This window comes from Nelumbo lutea, chromosome 2, assembly GCF_056320005.1.
Source record: "Nelumbo lutea isolate HS-2025 chromosome 2, American lotus-T2T, whole genome shotgun sequence".
NCBI lineage: Eukaryota > Viridiplantae > Streptophyta > Magnoliopsida > Proteales > Nelumbonaceae > Nelumbo > Nelumbo lutea.
This window is the reverse complement of record NC_142685.1, coordinates 99780848-99801192: the sequence shown is the minus strand read 5'-3', so window position 1 is coordinate 99801192 and position 20345 is coordinate 99780848. Positions and strand designations below refer to the sequence as shown.

At 36.4% G+C, this 20345-nt stretch overlaps 2 protein-coding genes across 2 annotated transcripts; one reads left to right on the top strand and one right to left on the bottom strand.

The window, feature by feature from the left end:
• Positions 1-223: 223 nt before the first annotated feature.
• Positions 224-3619, top strand: LOC148872287 (calcium-binding protein CBP-like). The gene is made up of 5 exons (XM_088968729.1): positions 224-1009; positions 1260-1306; positions 1426-1601; positions 2169-2187; positions 3298-3619. The coding sequence occupies exons 1-5, from the start codon at positions 472-474 to the stop codon at positions 3400-3402; spliced, it is 885 nt and encodes a 294-aa protein (XP_088824855.1). The 5' UTR covers positions 224-471; the 3' UTR covers positions 3403-3619.
• A 980-nt stretch (positions 3620-4599) lies between these two features.
• On the bottom strand, positions 4600-8333 carry LOC148872286 (uncharacterized). Its single transcript, XM_088970113.1, has 6 exons — positions 7913-8333; positions 7106-7579; positions 6492-6839; positions 5945-6337; positions 5686-5895; positions 4600-4676 (listed from the first exon to the last, which is right to left on the bottom strand). The coding sequence occupies exons 1-6, from the start codon at positions 8331-8333 to the stop codon at positions 4600-4602; spliced, it is 1923 nt and encodes a 640-aa protein (XP_088826239.1).
• Between the last annotated feature and the right edge of the window lie 12012 nt (positions 8334-20345).

Genomic DNA, 20345 nt, shown 5'->3' with positions numbered 1-20345 from the left:
ACACACTCCCACCAAATGCATATACACAAAACTTGATTGGATCAACAGATCGGGTTTAGCAAGGATCGATCAACCTCAAACCAAAACTTGCCTGGAACCCAAGTAAGGCTGATCCGACCCTAACTCGTTTGGTCGGGTCATTGCGGTTTACCACTTAAGCCGACCCATTTACATTCTAATATTCTATAGATGGCATAGCGAGATTAGTCATTGACTTCGTAATTTTCGACTTTCTTTATGGCATTCTTCTTGCCCGCCGAAAAACGAAACCACGTTCGAATGCACTGAGGTTGGTCAACAGTTGAAACTTGAAGCATAAAAGTTATCCTTTTCTTTTAAATATCTCCGGCGGTTTCTTCCCTTTTCTGAGTTATAAAAATCCCAAAGACTCTGACTCCAGAGATCAAAAGCCTCCTCACAGAATCAGAGCTCAGACAGCCCAAGCGCCAAATCCTTTCTCTTGCAGAGACAATGGCAGGTTATCCACCAGGACCACCCGGTTACGGCTACGGTGCACCACCGCCCCAGCCATACGGATCGGCACCATACGGAGCGCCACCAGCACAGCCATACGCCCCGGCCGCCCCGTATGGTGCCCCATCGGCGCATTACGTGCCAACTGAGAAGCCTCCCAAGGACAAGCACCAGGGAGCTGGTCTAGCACAGCCATACGCTCCGGCTGCTCCCTACGGTGCCCCCCCCGCACCCTACGGCCATGCACCGGGTGAGAAGCCTCCCAAGGACAAGCACAACGGAATGGGAGGATATCCACCGGCGGCTGCCCCATTTCCATTTGCTAGCCCATTTGCCGCTCTGCTGCCGTCGGGGTTCCCACCAGGGACGGACCCGACTCTGGTGACATGTTTCCAGGCGGCCGACCAGGACGGCAGTGGGTTCATAGACGATAAGGAGCTGCAGCGGGCGCTCTCTACCTACAGCCAGAGTTTCAGCATCCGAACTGTTCGCCTCCTCATGTACCTCTTCACCGGAACCAACACCTACAAGATAGGTGAGTTTGTGCTTTGAGCTTTTGCCACATGGGTTTGCTGGACGTGTTGACTAGCAAAAAGATCTACAGATCTTCACTAGTTTGCCACCTGGCAAGTTATTGATCTCGGTCCAGATCAGCTTGATCTGATGGTTTGATCCATTGTCAAGTGTCGACCCTTGTAAGGCCCATAAAGCCAATGAACGTATCTATATTTTTTCTTTTTCATTCTGATTTAGCCCGCCCTTTGTTGCTTATTTACCAAATGCAGGACCAAAGGAATTCACTACACTGTTTTACAGTCTTCAGAACTGGAGGGTAAGTCTGGTCCAAGAAATTTATTTATATGGATTTGAATTTGTTTCTATACATTAATTAATTAAACCATAATCATTCAGTAGTTATATAGTTAATTACAATATTTGGTGCGTAAGCAGGCAACCTTCCAAAGGTTCGACAGAGATCAAAGTGGGAAGATTGACGTATCAGAGCTGCGAGAGGCACTTCTAAGCCTTGGTTTTTCTGTTTCTCAAATAGTCTTGGATTTGCTCGTCTCCAAGTATGACAAATCCGGTGGTAAAGCCAGGGCAATTGAATACGACAATTTCATCGAGTATGTCTCTAGTTTTCATAATTATAATTTATAGGTTTTTTTTTTTTTTTCAAGAGTTTAGACCTTTAATCAGTGTTTTAAGATTCAGACCGGACCCCGACGGTTGGACCATGAAAATTGGGAATCAATAACGCTTTTGGGTCCTGGCAAAATGACGGTTTTTACTGGTTCAACCACTTCAACGGGATAAATCATCCAATTAATTTGTAAAAACGTGGCTTAGTGACTTTTCTGATTTTCAGACTAGTCCGGGTCTTATAGCATTGTTTTAAATTAGTTTTGTAAAATTAAATTAGATCCAGGTGCATAAATGGCCGAAAAGGCCCATAGAAAGGATAAACTTGGACAAAAATGTATTCTAGGCTTAAAATAAAAATAAATTTAAAACCCTAGTTCAACTGCTGCCTGGTTTAGAACTTAGAGACCATGGTTATGGATTATCTTATTGGTTTTGAAATTTTCACTTATTAGGATATATTTTAGATTTTTTTTTATATTATTTAATTTGTGCCATATTCTCATAAGATACTAATTATATATATTTTGTTTCTTTTGTTATTAATGCAGGTGCTGCCTAACGGTTAAGGTACATATTAATTCATTATTTGATAGCATGTATGGTGCCATGTAGGAATTTAAGTTGGGTACCCAATTTGCAGAATTTACACAATATCAGGCAGGCTCAGGCTCATGGGCCAGCTCATTCAAATTTTAACAATTCCTCCACTCAACCCACCCAAGTTGCACTGCCTAGTGCTATATGTGATGAATTCATTGAGATTCAATGGACCGGTTTTGGATTGAGCCCTGTCCAAATCAAAATCAATTTGGATGGATTGGACAGACCATCAAGACATACTATATGTGATGAACTCATTGAGATTTTCCTTCACATTAGGGGAGTCAATGGACTGGTTTTGAATTGGACCCTGTCCAAACCAAAATCAATTTGAATAGATTGGACGGACCATCAAGACATATTGAATTGGACAGTCCAGACTTAATGGGCTGAAGTATTTATTGGATTGGATTGAACCTGGTCCATCAATAATAAATTTATATTGGATTGGTTTGGATTGAGCCAATATCTTGTCCATTAATAGAAGATAAGAATATAGGTGCCAACGGGCCGGGTTTGAGTTAGAATTAATCTAAATGAAAATAAAATTGAATGGATTGGACGTTCTAGACATTAAATTAGGCTGGTCCAAAATATTCATTGCATTGAATTGGACCTTGTCCATTTGTAATGAACTCACGTTGAACTGGATCGGATTGGACCACATTTAGTCGAATTGACACCCCTACTTCACACCATTACATTATAGTGTAATAGGTCTGGCTTGGCTACATACAAAATCATACACAGTGGGCTGGGTAATCTATCACGAGTGAACACTGTATTGTTTCATAAACATGGGACCACATGAAACCCACACCTTATGCCTACTTTGGCGTATCCACTTGTGATAGTTTGCCCAGTCCACTATGTATGATTTTTGTCTCCAACCAATCTAGATTCGTTATAGAGCACAGATTTACCTTCTAAATTAGAGAAATAATGGGTTGCGGCCAAATGGAATAATTTCATTTCACATGACAACCAAACAGGCTATATCCTATTCAGATTATTTTTCCTTTTCTTAATTATTTTGATTTGTCTCTGAAAATTAATTTTGTTGACAATGATGTGCAGGGATTGACAGAGAAATTCAAGGAAAGGGACACCATGTTCAATGGTTCTGCAACTTTCACCTACGACATGTTCATGCTGACTGTTCTGCCCTTCCTTATTGCATAAGACAACCTAATTAGATGTTTGCTATTTATTTGGTTTTCCTTCATCTAATGTGAAGGTTTCTACATAAGGGAGTGAATTGTTTTTGATTGTTGTAATGCTTTTGTCTTTTGGTTGGCCTTTTAGGACTTTTTACATCAGGAATGAATGGTATTTGTAATTCATTATTTCTTCACCTCACCGCAGCAGAAGCAATAACACCACCATCTTTTCTGCCAAATGTTTATATGAGAGAGAGGTCATAAATGAATAAGGGTCTGTTTGATTTATAGTTAGAATCAGAATAGTTTATTCCCATAATCTGTTTGGTTCAAACAAGAATAGAAATGAGAATTAAAATCAGCAAGAATGAGATTTTATTTCTAAGGGAGGGGCAGGAAAGGACCATTCCCTCAAATAGAAGAATGCCATTCCAACAGGAATGGAAATAGAATTCTGATTCCGCCCAACTAATCAGTTGGAATCGGAATAGCCCATTTCGATTCCGATTCCAGACCCATATTCCGGCGATCCAAATGGGGCCTAAAATTTTGAGATGGTGGTCTTTGTAAGGCCAAAGGCGAGAATAGGCATTATATAGTAAAGAAATAAATTAAGGGGGTTACACCAGTATATATATATATATGATCTTGTTGCTTGGAACAAAACAATTAAGTATCACATCAACCGGTTCATTGGACAAATCCAATTCACCTGTGTATTATACACTATCAACACGCATAATCTGTAACATATATATATACTATTATTTGGGCATTCATATAGTAGTTTTCTTTTAATAAAAGAAACTAAAATTCTTATTACTATAAGACAAAACGATTTGGTTCAGACTTCAGAAGAATATAGAAAAAGAAAGGCATGAACCCACTTCAATGTCCATATTGTAGTTACCATATTGGTAAGCAGTGTTCTAGCTAGCCATGAGCTTCGACTCTACTACGTACCTCTTTGCCTCCGCATGAGTATCCCTTGGTAAACTTTCCTGATAGAGTGTAATTTGGTGAGACCATCTCTCATCTCCATACCATCTATTGGTGATTCTATGGAACAAGCAACCCCGGTTTTCACAACTGAGACCTAGCATTCTTGTGTTCTACCTCTTGTATCTTCTTCCATCTGCAGGTGTGGATCCATGATCTCCATCACTCTCTCTGGGCAAGCCATTTTATTAGCAAAACAATGAAGGTTTTGACCATTTCATCAGTTGGTCTCTTCCCTGTAAACATCTCCAGCAATAGTATTCCGTAACTGTATTCCATTTGGGTATGAATTAAAGACTATAGCATGCAAGGAATGATTATAGGCCATCGAACCCATTATCATCAATAAAGCTAGTAGCTACACCTTTTCATGGGGAAGCTCTAATTTGGTGATTTGGTGCTTTATTTTGAGTTTTGAGGGAATTCATGTAATTTGGTGACTATATCTCTGATCGCTGTTAATACTATTTAAGTAAGATATAATACTATTTAAATAATGAGGATTGCACTTAGGCTAACAAGCATGAGCAAATGAGTTGGAGTCTGGGAGTGCCCACTTGTACAAGAAAATAAAAATGTTGAAGGTCTGGTTTGTGTCTACCTTTCCAAAGACCCCAGATTACAAAGACCAAACATCGGGCAATGAACTATAATAAGGAATAATATATGGCTCACATTTATTATAGGGTTCATCATTTCTTCCCAGGTCTTCATGGCCCATCTCGGCCCATCGTGAAATTTCTGGACCTGAGCAGCCATTTTTCTTTCAGGCCCTGCTTGACCCAGAATATTTGGTTGGATTTGGGTGATTAACAAATTTGGGTTTTGGCATCAGTTTGGGTTCCTAGGGTCGATTTCAGGGTTGGTCTTAGATTGGCCCTTAACCTGACGGAGGCCAACTAAAATGTTAATTTTGTTAATTTGTACGGCAAGCCCAGATGCCCAGCCCAACCTGGCCCATGATAAGCGGTTTCTATTTTATCTAACAGGTAACAGCCACACCTTTTTCCTTCATTCAGATTTCTTTTTTTTTAGAAAAAAAAAAAAAAAGAAACCTGAATGAAGGATTAATTTAACATTCAGATTTCAGAACATGCCATTGTAAATGCTCTCATGATGATCTCCTTGCATGTTGAGAGGATTAATTTAACAAAAGCTCTCATTTTGCATTCCGGATCTTTGCGAGTGCAAAGAGGATAGTTTGGTCTACTGGTGCTAATTAACCTATTTGAGACTTGTTTTGCCATGTAGGCAACTTAAAATAAAATTAAAGTAGGAAAAGAAAGGAGAGTGATTACAACTTTACCTGGAGCAATATACCCAATAGATCCCTTCATTGCAGCAGAGTTTGTTCCATTTGGTGCAGAATTACTAGAGAACTCAGAAAGAACATTTGCTAGTCCAAAATCACTCAAATGGGCTGCCAATTTTTCATCCAGCAGAACATTGCCTGGCTTGAGATCACTATGAACTATTGTTGCATGGTAATGGTGGTGCAGATATTCCAGTGCAGAAGCTATATCAATGGCTATGTTTAGTCTCTCATAAAGCTAAGTTTTCTTAACAAGCTTGTTGCTCATTTGTTTCTGGATGCAACCATTTCTCAAGATTTCCATTAGGCATGAACTCAAAAATCAGAGCTTTGAACTCATTACCCTGGAAGTCAATACTGGAGCAGGTACTCAAGATCTTGACAAGGTTCCGGTGCCGAATATTTTTCAAGGCCTCACATTCAGAGACGAAACTCTTTGCAGCTCCTGGTTGTTCAGGATTGAGGACCTTCACTGCAATCAATGTTTCATCATTTTGATCTAGTATTCCCTTATATACAGAACAATAGCTTCCAATACCAATCAAATTGGCCTCAGAGAAACCATTTGTTGCTCTAAGGATCTCTGCATAAGAAACTGTTAAATGCTGAGGAAATGGTGGTGCAGAAGACTTCATTTCTGCGAGGCCTTCTCAAATAACGCCTAACAATGAAAGATAACAATAGAATTAAGACACGTACCATAACAACCACTGGGGTTATTACTTTGAGAAGCAGATAGTGGCTCTTTCTCTTGGAGGAGGCTGTGATGATGCATGTGGGTAGCTTCAATTCAGCTATACCTCCACAGAGTTTTTGATTTCCACCAACTGAAATCACACTTGCATTATTGAAAATCCCATTTTCTGGAACTTCACCCCGGAGTTCATTGAATGACAGGTTCAAATAGATGAGAAAGTGTAGTGTTCCAAGGAATTCTGGTATTTCTCCAGACAACATATTATTTGAAATATCCAAGCTTTGTAATCCTGTCAAGGCGCTCAGAGACTGTGGAATCATTCCTTCAAAGTGGTTTTCTTCCATGAAAATGTTCTCTAGTAGCAAACAATTCCCAAGAGTGCCTGGGATACTTCCTGATAATCTGTTCTTAGCAACGATTAAGATGGCAAGGTTCTTCAAGTTTCCTACTTCTGAAGGTAGGGAGCCAGTCAAAGCATTGTCACAAAAGGTTTAGAAAGATTAAAATAGAGGAAATATAGAGAACTTCTTTGGGTATTGAGCCATTAATGTTGTTATGATAAAGACTCAAGTCTGACAACCGTTGACAATTTCCAAGAGAGAGAGGAATATGTCCATCTAAGTTATTCTCCCCCAAATCAAGACTGTTCAAAAGGGTCAAATTACCAATTGAAGATGGAATTTGTCCGGAGATCCTATTGGAGTCCAAGTACAAGACCTGCAATATCATTCTTCCCCATATCCAAGTACTCCATATTGATGAGGTTTCCAATACCTGAAGGGATGCTTCCATGTATATTATTTTCTCTGAATTCTAGAACGGTGATCTGGGTGGATAGATTAGCCATGGAGTTGGGCAGTGAACCTCTGAAACGATTGACACCCATGAAGATCATCTCTAATTGTGTGCAGTTGGTTAATGAAGAGAAGTTCAGGTCATTTCCATACGTTGTTCCTAGCTTATTTCCACTTAAATTGATTACGGAAAGATTTGGTAACATGCCTAGATTGTCAGGAACTGCTCCTGTGAATCCATTAGCAGTAAAGTCTATATACTCAAGTCCTGAAGCATTGGCTAGTGAGACTGGAATGGTTCCTATAAAAAGGTTCAATCCAACAGCTAACCATTGGAGATTTGGAAGAGTGAGTCCTATATCCCCAGGAAGTTCTCCATGTACTTGGTTACCAGAAACTGAAAATAAATAAATGTTGGAGATTGTAAAGGCTAGGAGGAATTATACCAGTAAGGTTATTAAAATCAACTACAAAAAATTCTAAGCCTGCGATTCGTCCAAGGTCCTCTGGGATGTTTCCCACCAAATTGTTTTCAGCTAGAGAAATTAAAACTAAAGACGAAAGGTTCCCAAGCCAAGGTGGGATGCTTCCTGTAAGATTGTTAGAAGAAAGGCCTAGTCTGGAAAGCACTGATAGACTGCTCATCTCGTCCGGGATTTTACCAGTGAGCTTATTGTCGATCAAATTGAGGACCCTGAGTCTTGAACAGTAAAGTTGGTTGTGATCTCACCCTTGAAGGAGTTGTTGCTCAGTGTGAGACCTTGCAGGCGGAACAAACGACCCATCTCCGGTGGATTTTTCCCATGGAAGCTATTATTCTGGAGGGTGATACGCCTAAGGAAGGTGAGGTTTCCGATGTGAGGAGAAACAATCCCAACCAATCTCTGCGACTCTAAATTCAAGGCTATGACCCTCTGATGCCGTCGGCTATAGGTAACTCCTCTCCATTGACAGAAGTGGGTTGAATGGTTCCATGAATTCAGAGCTCCAAGTGGGTCTTCAGTGATCCGCTCCTTGAAGTTCAGCAAAGCCAGTCGATCTGTTTCATTTGTAAATCTAACAAACCTTGTTTTGGACGGTAATATGAAGGTAAGCATGATATTCCCAAGAAGAAATAATGCCTTGAGAACAGAAGACCAAGAAGAATTCATCCATTCTTGAACCAAGAGGAAGAAAAACAATGAACCCATAAACAACAACAACAACAACAGTTTAAGAAGGCAAGCTTAGAAAGCGCATGGTGTTTCTGCATAAATGAGAATTGTCAACTAGTTTTCTTTTTCCTTAAACCACTCAAAGTCACGTAGGAAAAGCACTAGGTAGTGGGTAGTAGATAGAAATCAATGTTACAATCATAAAGTGATTAACAGATTGAAGAACTTGCTCTGGATTTTGAGCGTATTGTATTAGAATATTTAAAGAGAAGATTTTACATGATAAGATGATACAATTGTATAGAATTTGAATGCAAACAAATCACAATAAAAACGGGAGTAGAGAGGATAAGCCTTATCATGAGAGAGAGTTATCCATAACACCCCCCCTTCAAGTGAAACGGGGAAGGATGAACAGTAAGTTTGTCCCGAAGCAACTGAAACTGCTGAGGAGAGAGAGATTTGGTGAGATTAATGTCAGTAGTTTGGTTTTGGGTGCGAATGAAGCGAATTTGGAGCTACTTGTTTGTGACCCGTTCACGTACAAAATGAAAGTCCAATTAACATTTGAACCCAAGAGGCTTCAGCAACCGAGGCAGCAAGATTTCTATACTCAGACTTGGTGCTTGATCGAGAAACTGTTGTTTGCTTCTTAGAGTTCCATGATATAAGGTTTGGGCCAAGGAAGATGTAGAAACCTTGCTGGGAGCGACGATTGCCGGAGCAACCTGCCCAATCAATGTTTGAGTATATGGAGAGATGGATCTCCTTGCAAGGTCATTTCAAAAGGCCATGAGATGGTGTGAGCTTGAGGTACCGAAGGATGTGCTTCACTGCTGACCAATGGCAATGGTGGGGGCTTTTAAAAATTGGCAAACTTTGTTCATGGCAAAGGAAATTTCAGCCCGTGTTATAGTGAGATATTCCAAACCGCCCACAATGCTTCTATACGTGGTAGGGTCAAGAAGTGGGTCTCCTAAGTTAATAGAAAGCTTTTAAGCAGTAGACATAGGTATCGACATTGGTTTTGCATCTTGCATATTTGCTTTGTTGAGGAGGTCTTGGACGTATGTTTACATAGATGTCAGCCATCTGAATAATGTTGGGCTTCAATCCCAAGAAAATAGTGTAGGGGGCCTAATTCACGCACAACACACAACAAAGGTAGAACTCAAGGATTGAAGAAAGTTGTCGACAACTGTGGTTTGAGAGCCCATTAGTAAAATGTCATCAACGTAGACGAGTAGCATGAGAGTGAATGATGATGTTTTGAAGAAGAAGAAAAGAGATGAATCAACTCTAAACTCATGGTATCCATAAGAGAGAAGAAAATCATGAAGGCAGTGGAACCAAACACGAGGTGCTTGCTTGAGCCCATATAGAGAGCGTTGGAGTTTGCAAACATGATGAGGAGCATGAGGATCTACAAAACCAATCGGTTGGTGGATGTAAACATCTTCAGTGAGAAAGCCATATAAGAAGGCATTGCTAATGTCAAGTTGTTTGATGAACCATCTATGAGTGAGAGCCAAAGAAATACGAGTTGAATGGTAGTGGCCTTTACAATTGGACTAAAGGTTTCATCATAATCCAACCCAGCTTGTTGGCTATAGCCTTTGGCCACTAGGCGGGCCTTGTAGCGAGCCACAAAACCATCATGGTTCCTCTTAATACGAGAAAAACCCACTTATAATTACAAATTAATGATATTATTGCCAGTAGGTAAAGGAACAAGAATCCATGTGTTATTCTTGATTAGGGCCTGAAATTCTTCCGCCACTGCAACTTGTCACTTGGGTCCTTATGGGCCTGGGTATAGGATGTGGGCTTGGTTTCAGGTAAAGGGTTGGCTAACATTGCATATTTTGGGTTAGGTTTAACAATGCAAGATTTGAGTCTAGTAGTCATAGGATGAGTGCTCAGGGGATTTAATAGAGGTAATGGCAATGGTGGAGTAGGTTGGCTGGTGGATGGTAGAGAAACAAAAGTAGTTTGATCTAACGGGGACATGTTTGGTGGCTCACTAGAAGCAGGAGATTGAGCTGGAGTACTTGATAAAGTAGTGGAGGACATGGAAGGGATACCTAAAGGTGAAATTGTAATGGGCTCCGAAGGACAAGGATGAAAGATTGGTAGAGATCTAATGGTGAGAGTAGACATGATTACGGGAGAGGAATTGTTCTCATGATGTAGGAATGGAAACACTTCTTCATTAAAGACATGTCACGAGTAATAGATACGTCTACTTGGTAGGTGCATGAACTTGTAGCTACAATTGGTATAACCTAGAAAAATACAACACATTGACCTATACTCAAACTTGTTGCTATTGTAAGGTCAAAGATACAGGTAGCAAGCAGATATGAAAGTATGAGGAGTGGTGAAATCAGGTTTCTGACGATTCAATTTATTGAATGGAGATAGCATGCCATTAACTAAAGAAGATAGGCGATTAATGAGATATATTGTAGTCTGAAGTGCTTCAGGCCAGAATTTGGAATGAACATGGGCATTTGTAAGTAATGTGAGACCATTTTCGGTGATATGTCAGTGTTTTCTCTCAGCAAAGCCATTTTTCTCTGGTGTGTGTGGGCAAAAAAGGCAATGAATTATGCCTGAAGAGAGAAGAAGAGCAAGTTGGCTATACTCAATACCACCATCAGTTTGAAGCATTTTAATTTTGCAATCAAATTGATTTTCCACCATAGATTTAAATTGAGTTAACAAGAAGGACACATCTGACTTGCATGTCATAGGATAGATCCATGTGTATTTACTAAAAGCATCAATGAAGTGCAAATAATAACAAAATCTATTGATTAAAGAACAAGGAGTGGGGCCCCATATATCAGAGAAAATAAGTTCCAATGGTCTGGTAATAGTAGTAGAGCTACGAAAGAAGGGAAGCCTATGGCTTTTGTCAAGTTGACAGTGGTGATAGGAGCAAGCAACTTATTTGTGACAAGAAATTGAAACTTGGTGATGGGATGTTGAGTAATTTTAGGACTTGGGTGGCCAAGCCTTTGATACCAAATAGAAGGATTTGTGCGTTCTCCAATGAAAACTCTTGGTCTTCATAGTGAGTGAGTGGCATGTTGGTTTTACACCTGATGTTACAAGCCATTTTTAATCAAACCCTAGAGAAGATTCTGTCCCATGGTATTGGCCTTAACACGAAAACTAGAAGAATTAAAAGAAAATGTTGCATTATTGTCATGACAGAATTGAGATATAGAAATCAAATTCTTCTTAATTTGAGGCACATGAAGTGTATTTCTTAAATTAAGAGAACCATGTGAAGTAGGAAAAATAGCATAACCAATATGTGAAATTTTCAAATCTTGGCCATTACCAACAGAGATTTTATCATTCCCATGGTATTCTTGGTGTAGAGATAAGTTTTCAAGCTCTGATGTCATGTGATTTGTGGCACTCGAATCTGGGTACTAATTGAGATAATGAATGCCAGTAGAGGAGGAAGCAATCATAGCAGAACCATTGGAACAACCACTAAGAAGATCAAAGAAACACCTGTTGGTACGAACAATGTAGCCATGATAGTTGCACTGTTGATAGACTACACTGTTGTCTTTCTGATAATTGGATGGAGAACATGAGAATTGCCACCTTTATTGCATCTTTTATTACTATTGTTGTAATTTTTGGGCTTGTTGTTACTCAGTTGTTGTCATGGATTCTCATTGTTGTAGTTATTATATGTATTACAGTGAGGGCCACATTGCTCCTTTGTTCCCTTGCTTGCAATGTTTGCAGTTATTGATGAAGATTGGAGATGGCATTCCACGCATTTTTCATAATTCATGAGAAGTCTTTGAACATCAACTACAGAGAGATCATCAAGTCTGGTCATGATAGATATAACAAAAGGATCATACTTTGATCCAAGACCACCCAACATATAGTAAATTAAGTTAGCATTTGAGATTATATAACTTAAAGCTACCAAAGAGTCTGCAAGACCCTTAATTTTTTTGTTTGTACTCAGCCATCATCATGCCTCCTTTCAGAATATGAGCTAACTCGATTTTGAGATCATGAATGCGTGATTTGTTAGATGGTGAGTATAGATCATGTAGTGTTTTTCAAATAGAGCAAGATGATTTGTAACCTACAACTTGGGCCAAGATAGGTTCTGTGAGTGTTGAAAGAATCCAACTAATGATCAATTGATCCTGTTCATGCCAGGAGATATATACTGGGTTTTCTTTCCTAGAGGAAGATGATTCATTCAAAAGTTGAGAAGGACAAGGGAAGCTGCCATCAACATACCCATGTATCCAAATTCCTCTGAGTGCTAGTTCAAGTTGGGCTGGCCAAAGAATATAATTATCTGTGGTGAGCTTCACAGTGATGAGCTAAGAGAAACTACTAGCAAAAACCAAGGTGGAGTGATGGTTGAGGTTTATGTTGCCGTGGAATCACTGGAATGAGGAAAAGTTGCATTGTTGTCCATGGTTCTCAGGGAAGATGCAGGTCCTAATACCATAAATTGATTTATAGTTTGAAGAACTTGCTCCATATTTTGAGCGTATTTTATTAGAATATGTATAGAGAAGATTATACATTATAAGATGATACAACTGTATAGATTTTGAATGTAAACAAATCATAAAAAAACGAGAATAGAGAGGATAATCCTTATCATGAGAGAGAGTTATCTATAACAAACCACTACAAAAAAATAGGCTTTTGCTAGCGGTCTGGATCCGTCAACACAAATTTCATGACCACTGGTATTGACTTAAGCTGATAGTCTTTCTTTCTTAGTATAGCCACCATAAAAAAATGAAGACTGCCACAATATCTGTATAAAACCGTCGGCGTAGGTGGCACCAACTTAGGCCATTGAATTAAGCATTGCCGACAGTTTGTCAGAATTGTCAACTTATCCTTATATTATACTGGCAATTATACACCACCGCGAAAAGTAAAAAAATAAATATTTTAAAAAATTCAGCATTGCAAAAACATTGGTACAAATAAAAGCAGACCGTCGGCCAGATTTGAAATTGACATTTGTGCTAGCGTTTTTGAACGTCGACTTAGGTTTTGCCAAAAAAATGGGTAGTTACTATGTGATCTACTAAGAGTCTTGCTTTTATCATCTTTAATAGACAATTAACACTTCATAATAGAGAAACCAAGTAGAGATATTTAAAGGAGACTTATTATATTGTTTGTTTCGACCAACCACAATAATTCCAGTTTTGCCTTAATAGATCGGTCTATTGTGGAGGAGGAGAGTCAAGCTCCACAATTTCTCTCCCTTCTATTCCTAACTCCTCTATACTTCGTGTTTTCTTGAGGTGCAATAAGAGACAATTGAATTCAAAGGCTATGGAGTAGCTAGAGACTATACATCTAGCACCATTTGACTCATTGAAGGAAAATCTGGGTACTCTTGTTTCCCTTGACATTAATGAACCTATTGTTATTGATTATTTTATCAATGATATTGATGCCCCAATTGCTCATAAAAAAGGTGTTAGATCATGTACTACTAAGCATACTATTGCTCAGTTCTTGTCCTATGAAAACATCGCACCCTCATTTCATGCTTTTTTGGCTGTTGTTTATTTTTTTATCATTCCCAAAAGTGTTGTAGAAACATTATCTGTACTTGAATGGACAGATGTAATGAAGGAAGAAATTTGTGTTCTACACAAAAACAACACCTAGGAATTGGTGAATCTTCCGGAAGGCAAGGTGTAGGGGTGCAAGTGTGTATTCACCGTAAAGCACAAAAAATATGGCTCAATTGAGGGTTATAAGGCCAAGTTAGAAACAAATGGGTATATATAGGTGTATGGGGTCGATTATGAAAAAACATTTGCCCTAATTGCTAGAATGAATAGTATTTAGATTATGATATCCTTATCTATTTAATTTTGATTGGGAACTCTACCAATTGCACATAAAAAATGCATTCTTAAACGAGGATTTGAAAGAAGAAGTATACATGATTCAACTTCCAAGGTTTGTAACACAAGGGTGTGAAGGGAAATTTTACAAACTAAAAAATCTTTATATGTTTTGAAACAATCCCCAAGGGCCTGATTTAGTGGATTTTGCTTGGCTCTTCAACAAATTGGATTCAAGTAGTGCCAATTTGACCATACTCTATTTGTCAAAAGGAACCAAAAGAAATGTTGTAGTCTTTATTGTTTATGATGATGACATTGTGATTATAGGAAATTGAGACTTTGAGATTTAGAAAGTTAAAGAATCCCTTGCTGTGTAATTTAAGGTGAAAGATTTAGGACAGCTACATTATTTCCTTAGTATAGAAGTTGCCAACTCTCAGAAGGGCATCTTCATTTCTCAAAGGAAATATATCCTAAATCTCTTGCAAGACACAGGAAAGTGCGAAGCCTATTGATTCCCCTATTGATGAAAACCATTAATTTGGTGATTATATTGTAGAACAAGTGATAGATGTCAAGAATTTTCAAAAATTGGTAGGAAGACTTCTCAATCTATCAATGACTCAGCTAGATATAGCTTATGTTGTTGGTGTCCTTAGTCAGTTAATGCATGCATCAACACCCTCCCATTTAGAGGCAATCGAACGAGTATTCAAATATCTAAAGAAATATCCAAGATCTGGATTACTATTCAAGAAATATGGTCATATGTAAGTGGAAGTCTACATAGATGCATATTGGGCCGAAGCAGTTGATGATAGAAAATAAACTAGTACATATTTTACCTTTATTGGTGGAAATTTGATCACTTGGAGGAGCAAAAAATAAAAGGGTAGTGGCTAGATCTAGTGCTGAGGCCGAGTATAGGGCCATGGCACATGGAGTTGCTGAAGTGCTATGGATAAAGAATTTGGTTGAAGAGTTAGGCTTCTTTGTTGATGGTCTAATGTCTCTCTATTGTGACAATAAGGCAGCCATTAATATTGTAGCTAACCCAATTCTTCATGACAGGACCAAGTATATTGAAGTTGACAAGCATTTCATAAGGGAAAAAAACTTGAAAAGGGGGAAGTTTGTACTCTTTTCATCAGCTCTAAGGAACAATTAGCATAATGAGTTGTATGACAAGTTGGGCATGATTGACATATATGCTCTAACTTGAGGGGGAGAGTGTTGTAACATGTTATGTACTAGTGTAGGGGTATTTATGGTATTTCTCCTTTTTTTTGTTATAAGTTGTTGTCTTAAGTATGAATACAAGCTTAGGTGTTGCCAACCATCAACTTCTAAATAGAACTTTTCTCTTCTCTCTTCCTTTTCTCTTTCCTTTTTCTATTATATTTTACATTTGTTGGACTACATATGCTAAATCTAAAATATTTATTCAAAACACAAAAGTTAATTATAATAGATTTAATAACATCCATATTATTGATAATTCTATATTTTTACAAAATTCATCATGAAATTATGTACTAAAAATATAAATTATAATTTTATGAACTATTCAATATAAATGTTTTCAAATAATAAAAATTTAACATTAAAAAATAGAATATTTTTTAAATATTTCAATACCAAAATATCTTAAATAACAAAACATTAAAGATAGAGGAATAAACATATAAAAATATTTAATATTTCATAATAATGTTAAATTAATAAAATTCAAATAATGAAAATTTTAAATATTTTACATATTATTTAAATATTTAAATAAAAAAATATTTAACATGACTAAATTTTAAATAGTTAAAATAATGAAATTATGTAATAAATTTATGAAATTTCTTAAAAATAAAAAAATAATTATAATAAATTTCATAATATTCATATTAATAATAATTTAATATTTTACAAAATTAATATTGAATTATGAAATAATAGTACTAATTATAAGTTTACAGATTATTAAATTCAACAAATAATAAATATTTTCAAAAATTACACAACAATATTATTTAAACAACTAAATAATATTGTGAATAAATAATTTCACTTATATTAATTAATAATTATTTAAAATAACTATAAAAAATTAGTAATTATTGGTAATAATTTTACAATAACAATATATATTCTATATATACTTATATATACTAAAATTAATATTTATTTTGTTTTCTATAATTATTTGCTGTATTTTTTTTTGATAAATATGTTTTCACTAATTATATATAAATCTATTTTTTTATGTTATTTAACAGAAAATTAATAATTATTGGAGATTAAACAACTATTATTTAACTTTTGAAATTTAATTTATCATATATTTTGTATTTTTTTATAAATTTATTTTTAATAATTATATATATTTTTTATAATTTATAGATTAATATTTATTAGAGATTAAGCTATTATTTGAGATTACACTATTTATTGACTAATTTAATAATAATAATAATAATGATGATGATGATGATGATGATGATATACTCCCTATCCTGTTCTGTAGCAAAAATTAAGACAATGCAACTAAACTTTTTGAAACAGAAACCACAACAAAATCTTCCCAATCCTGTTCTGTAAAAAAAATCAATGATCTTAAAATTTCCCCCAGCTCCTCTTTTAAGATCATGTTTGGTTGCAATGCAAATATATTTTTACTGATTCAAAACTATGATAGTCCAAATGATTTGGGCATAAATTCTGACTTATTTTTGTTTCAAATTTTAATTTATTTTGTTTGGTTGCAGTACAAATGAAGCAAATTAAGACATGAAGCAGAATAAAATAAAACCCAAAACAAAATTAAACAAAATTTGCATTTTTTTCATTTGCACTCTCATGCATTTGTACTAGTGCAAATAAAATTGCACTTCTACCAAACACAGCCTAAAGGATCTGTATATAATACTACCTAACCTCCCTCTCCTGCAGCTACAATAAAAGTCTAGCTTATTATTAGACAAAATACAAAAATCAAAGAATCCTAAATTACCATTAAGAACACCCTATCACAATGGATCAGCATAAAATTTGTATTTACAAGAGAAAAAGTTGCAGTGCAGTACAGTAGAGATCACCCAACCTAGTCCTACTCTTGTCCAAGTATGCTTAACTTTGAACTTCTAATGGGGTGGTGCATCAATGCTGATGTGATTGCTTATGAATATAGATCTATTTAGCACAATTTCCACTTGGGCTTAGGCCCTATCTCAGTTTACTCCCTACAACCCTATCCCAATAATTGCAGAAGTCAAGTCTCTATGGGGATTATGATACTTTCCACCGAGCCCATAAGTGGGTGTACCCAGAATGCAAAGTCGGCCTTTTCTTTTGGTAAACAGAAAGGTAAGGCTTTTTTATGATGTTTGTTATCGGTGGGAGTCTCCATCGATCAGGCTGGAACCTTATCTTTGTTTTCTTTCTTGGTAGTTTGTAAAATTGATGTTTCATCCTTAATAAAAGTGGGATTAGTGGTAGAAGTTGTAGAGTTAGAAAAGATGCATTTGGGGTTCATTAGTAACATTGATCAATTTGAACTCAATTGAGGGATGTTAGAATGGTCATGGGATTTAAGATTAAAACCCAACCATTTCAACCCAATGATAAAAACAAAATACTAGTCCTCTCCTTATCATAGTCTATATAATTATATAAAGCTTATAATTAATAAAGTCTATATTTATATACTTATCATAGTCTATAGCAGATTTTGCAATCCAAATCTGATTCAATTTCACCATTTGCAGCACTAAATTGGGATCTATGAATGTGAATCCCATGGTATTGAGCACTGAAATGTTCACTACCAGTAGCCAGTTTTACTAATATTTATTTGGTTAAAAAAATGTTTCTATGCATCAAATATAAATCAACCTCTATAGGCATCCAATATTTGCGTTAGTCATGTTTTGATGTTTTGTGTGATCCAATTTCAGCCTTAGCGGGGTTAGTGGGATTAGTGGTAGAACTAGAGCTCATTAGCATTTATTACATGAAGAAGTTATCTTTTCGTGAATTATTTTAAACCCAGTGGAGGGATGTTGTATGGCTAAAGGACTGTTGACTAGGGGTGAGCAAATGGTAGATTTTAGCAGGAATTTAATGGAATCTATTTGGAATTGGTCTTGAATTGATCATAACTAATTTGCTATTGGTAGGGTTTGGTTCTAAATTCTTGGAATCCAATCTCATTTAGATTAATTCGAAGGTTTAGAGATTTACTCTACCCAAATTAATCATGAGAATTGGCCTTGGAGACAAGCCGGCCTTAAGATAAATCCCAAAATATTTTAACAATGTAAAGATTTGAACCAAAGCACTCATGGTTACAAACACCATGGTCTCGCTTGACCACTGAGTCACTTAATTTATTTGATCATTTATTTTCAATTTAATATTTTAACTTATATAATAAATAATCCAAAGGTAATATTTTCAAAATTTAAATTATAAAGATAAGTTTTGAACTATATATTGTTATTAGTGAAAATCAACATGTTCCATTAAAAAGTTCCGCATGTAGACCTTGGGACTGTCACAGCCAAATAACCTAGGTTAGGTTTCCAAAAACTTAGAACTGATCCCTATAAGGTAGGTTCCAGGTTCCAACTTGGATTGGAACTGAACCAAATTCCAAGACACGTTTGTATTTGAAGATGCAAACTTTTGTGCCCAATCATGGTCAATGTAAAAGAAGAGAAATCTAGTATATATTGGGATTCATATTTGTACATATCACAACTAAAAATCATTTGGTAAGAGCACAATATTATTATTACAATACTAAACCAACTCCCGTTTTTATGAAGAAAACATATTTACAATTATACTGATGATTTTTGCTTTTATTCTGTTGGCAAATAAAGACTTAGGTTCAATTTGGAAGGAGTAAAAATACAAATATATAGAGTGCAAAACCTTGTATTTTGTGTTATTTTGTATGTACTCCCACTAGTAAATGTGCTGCATTGCATGTGGCAATTGAGCGGGTTGGGTTCAAACCAAACCCACCTGAACCCAACCCAATCCAACCCAACCCGTTCAGATAAAATAATGAAAATTACACCAAAATAACTCATAAAATGAAGAAAAATTACATAAATTACAAAAAAAACAAAGAAATACACAGAAAAGTAACATAAATTATGAAAAATCCAGAAATTGAAGAAAAATAACATAAATTACAAAAAAAACAAATAAATACATGAAAAATAACATAAATTACAAAAAAAAAAACAAAAAAAAATACACGGAAAAATAACATAAATTACAAAAATAACCCAGAAAATAACAAAAATTACAAAACAAAGTCCAGAAAATGAAGAGGAAATTTCACCTCCACTTCAATGTCCAAATCCCTCCAGCTTGTCTCCAAATTTAAGAGTTGGGAATAATTCCTCTTGTTTTGTTGTATTGTTATGCAAGTGTCGAAATTACCCAAGTTGATCGATCCTATTACTCCAATTCCCGGTTGAAAACAGATGTACTGTAGCTGAATTCTTGATCAATGGTGGCGGTGCACCCATTGCCATTGGCTCTTTCTCTCATGCAAGATATGATAAAATTCATCTGTTCTTCGTGTGGATTGGCTCAAAGTCACCGATCAGGACCTGAAAATGGGCAATGGAGATGGTTCCAATGGCATGATGGTTGATATGCTAATTGGGAAAATGAGAGGGATCCACTGAAAAAATTGGAGAGAGAGAAAGAGAGGAGAGAGAGGGGTAGAGTGTGAGAAGAGAATCAAAATATCATCAAAGGTAATGGTTATCCGTTGATTACCCATGACCCAACCCACCCAAACCATTAAGTCACCTTTTATTGGGTTACCCAACCCGTAATGACCCAGAATTAAATGGATACAACCCAACCCATCAATTAATGATTGGGTTGGGTGGGTTGGCGGGTTGGGTTGAAAAGTTGCCACCCCTAGTGGCAATGCAGACATTGTTGCCCTCCTTATTGCATAAAATCATGCTTATTTATATCCTGTGTTATTTATTTGTTCTTCATTTATCTCTTTTGAAGCTAGGTTTCAACATCAAGGAATGGATTTTTTCTGTTTGTTGTAATGATTTTCTCTTTTCGTTTTTCTTTTCGGAGTTTTAAGATAAGT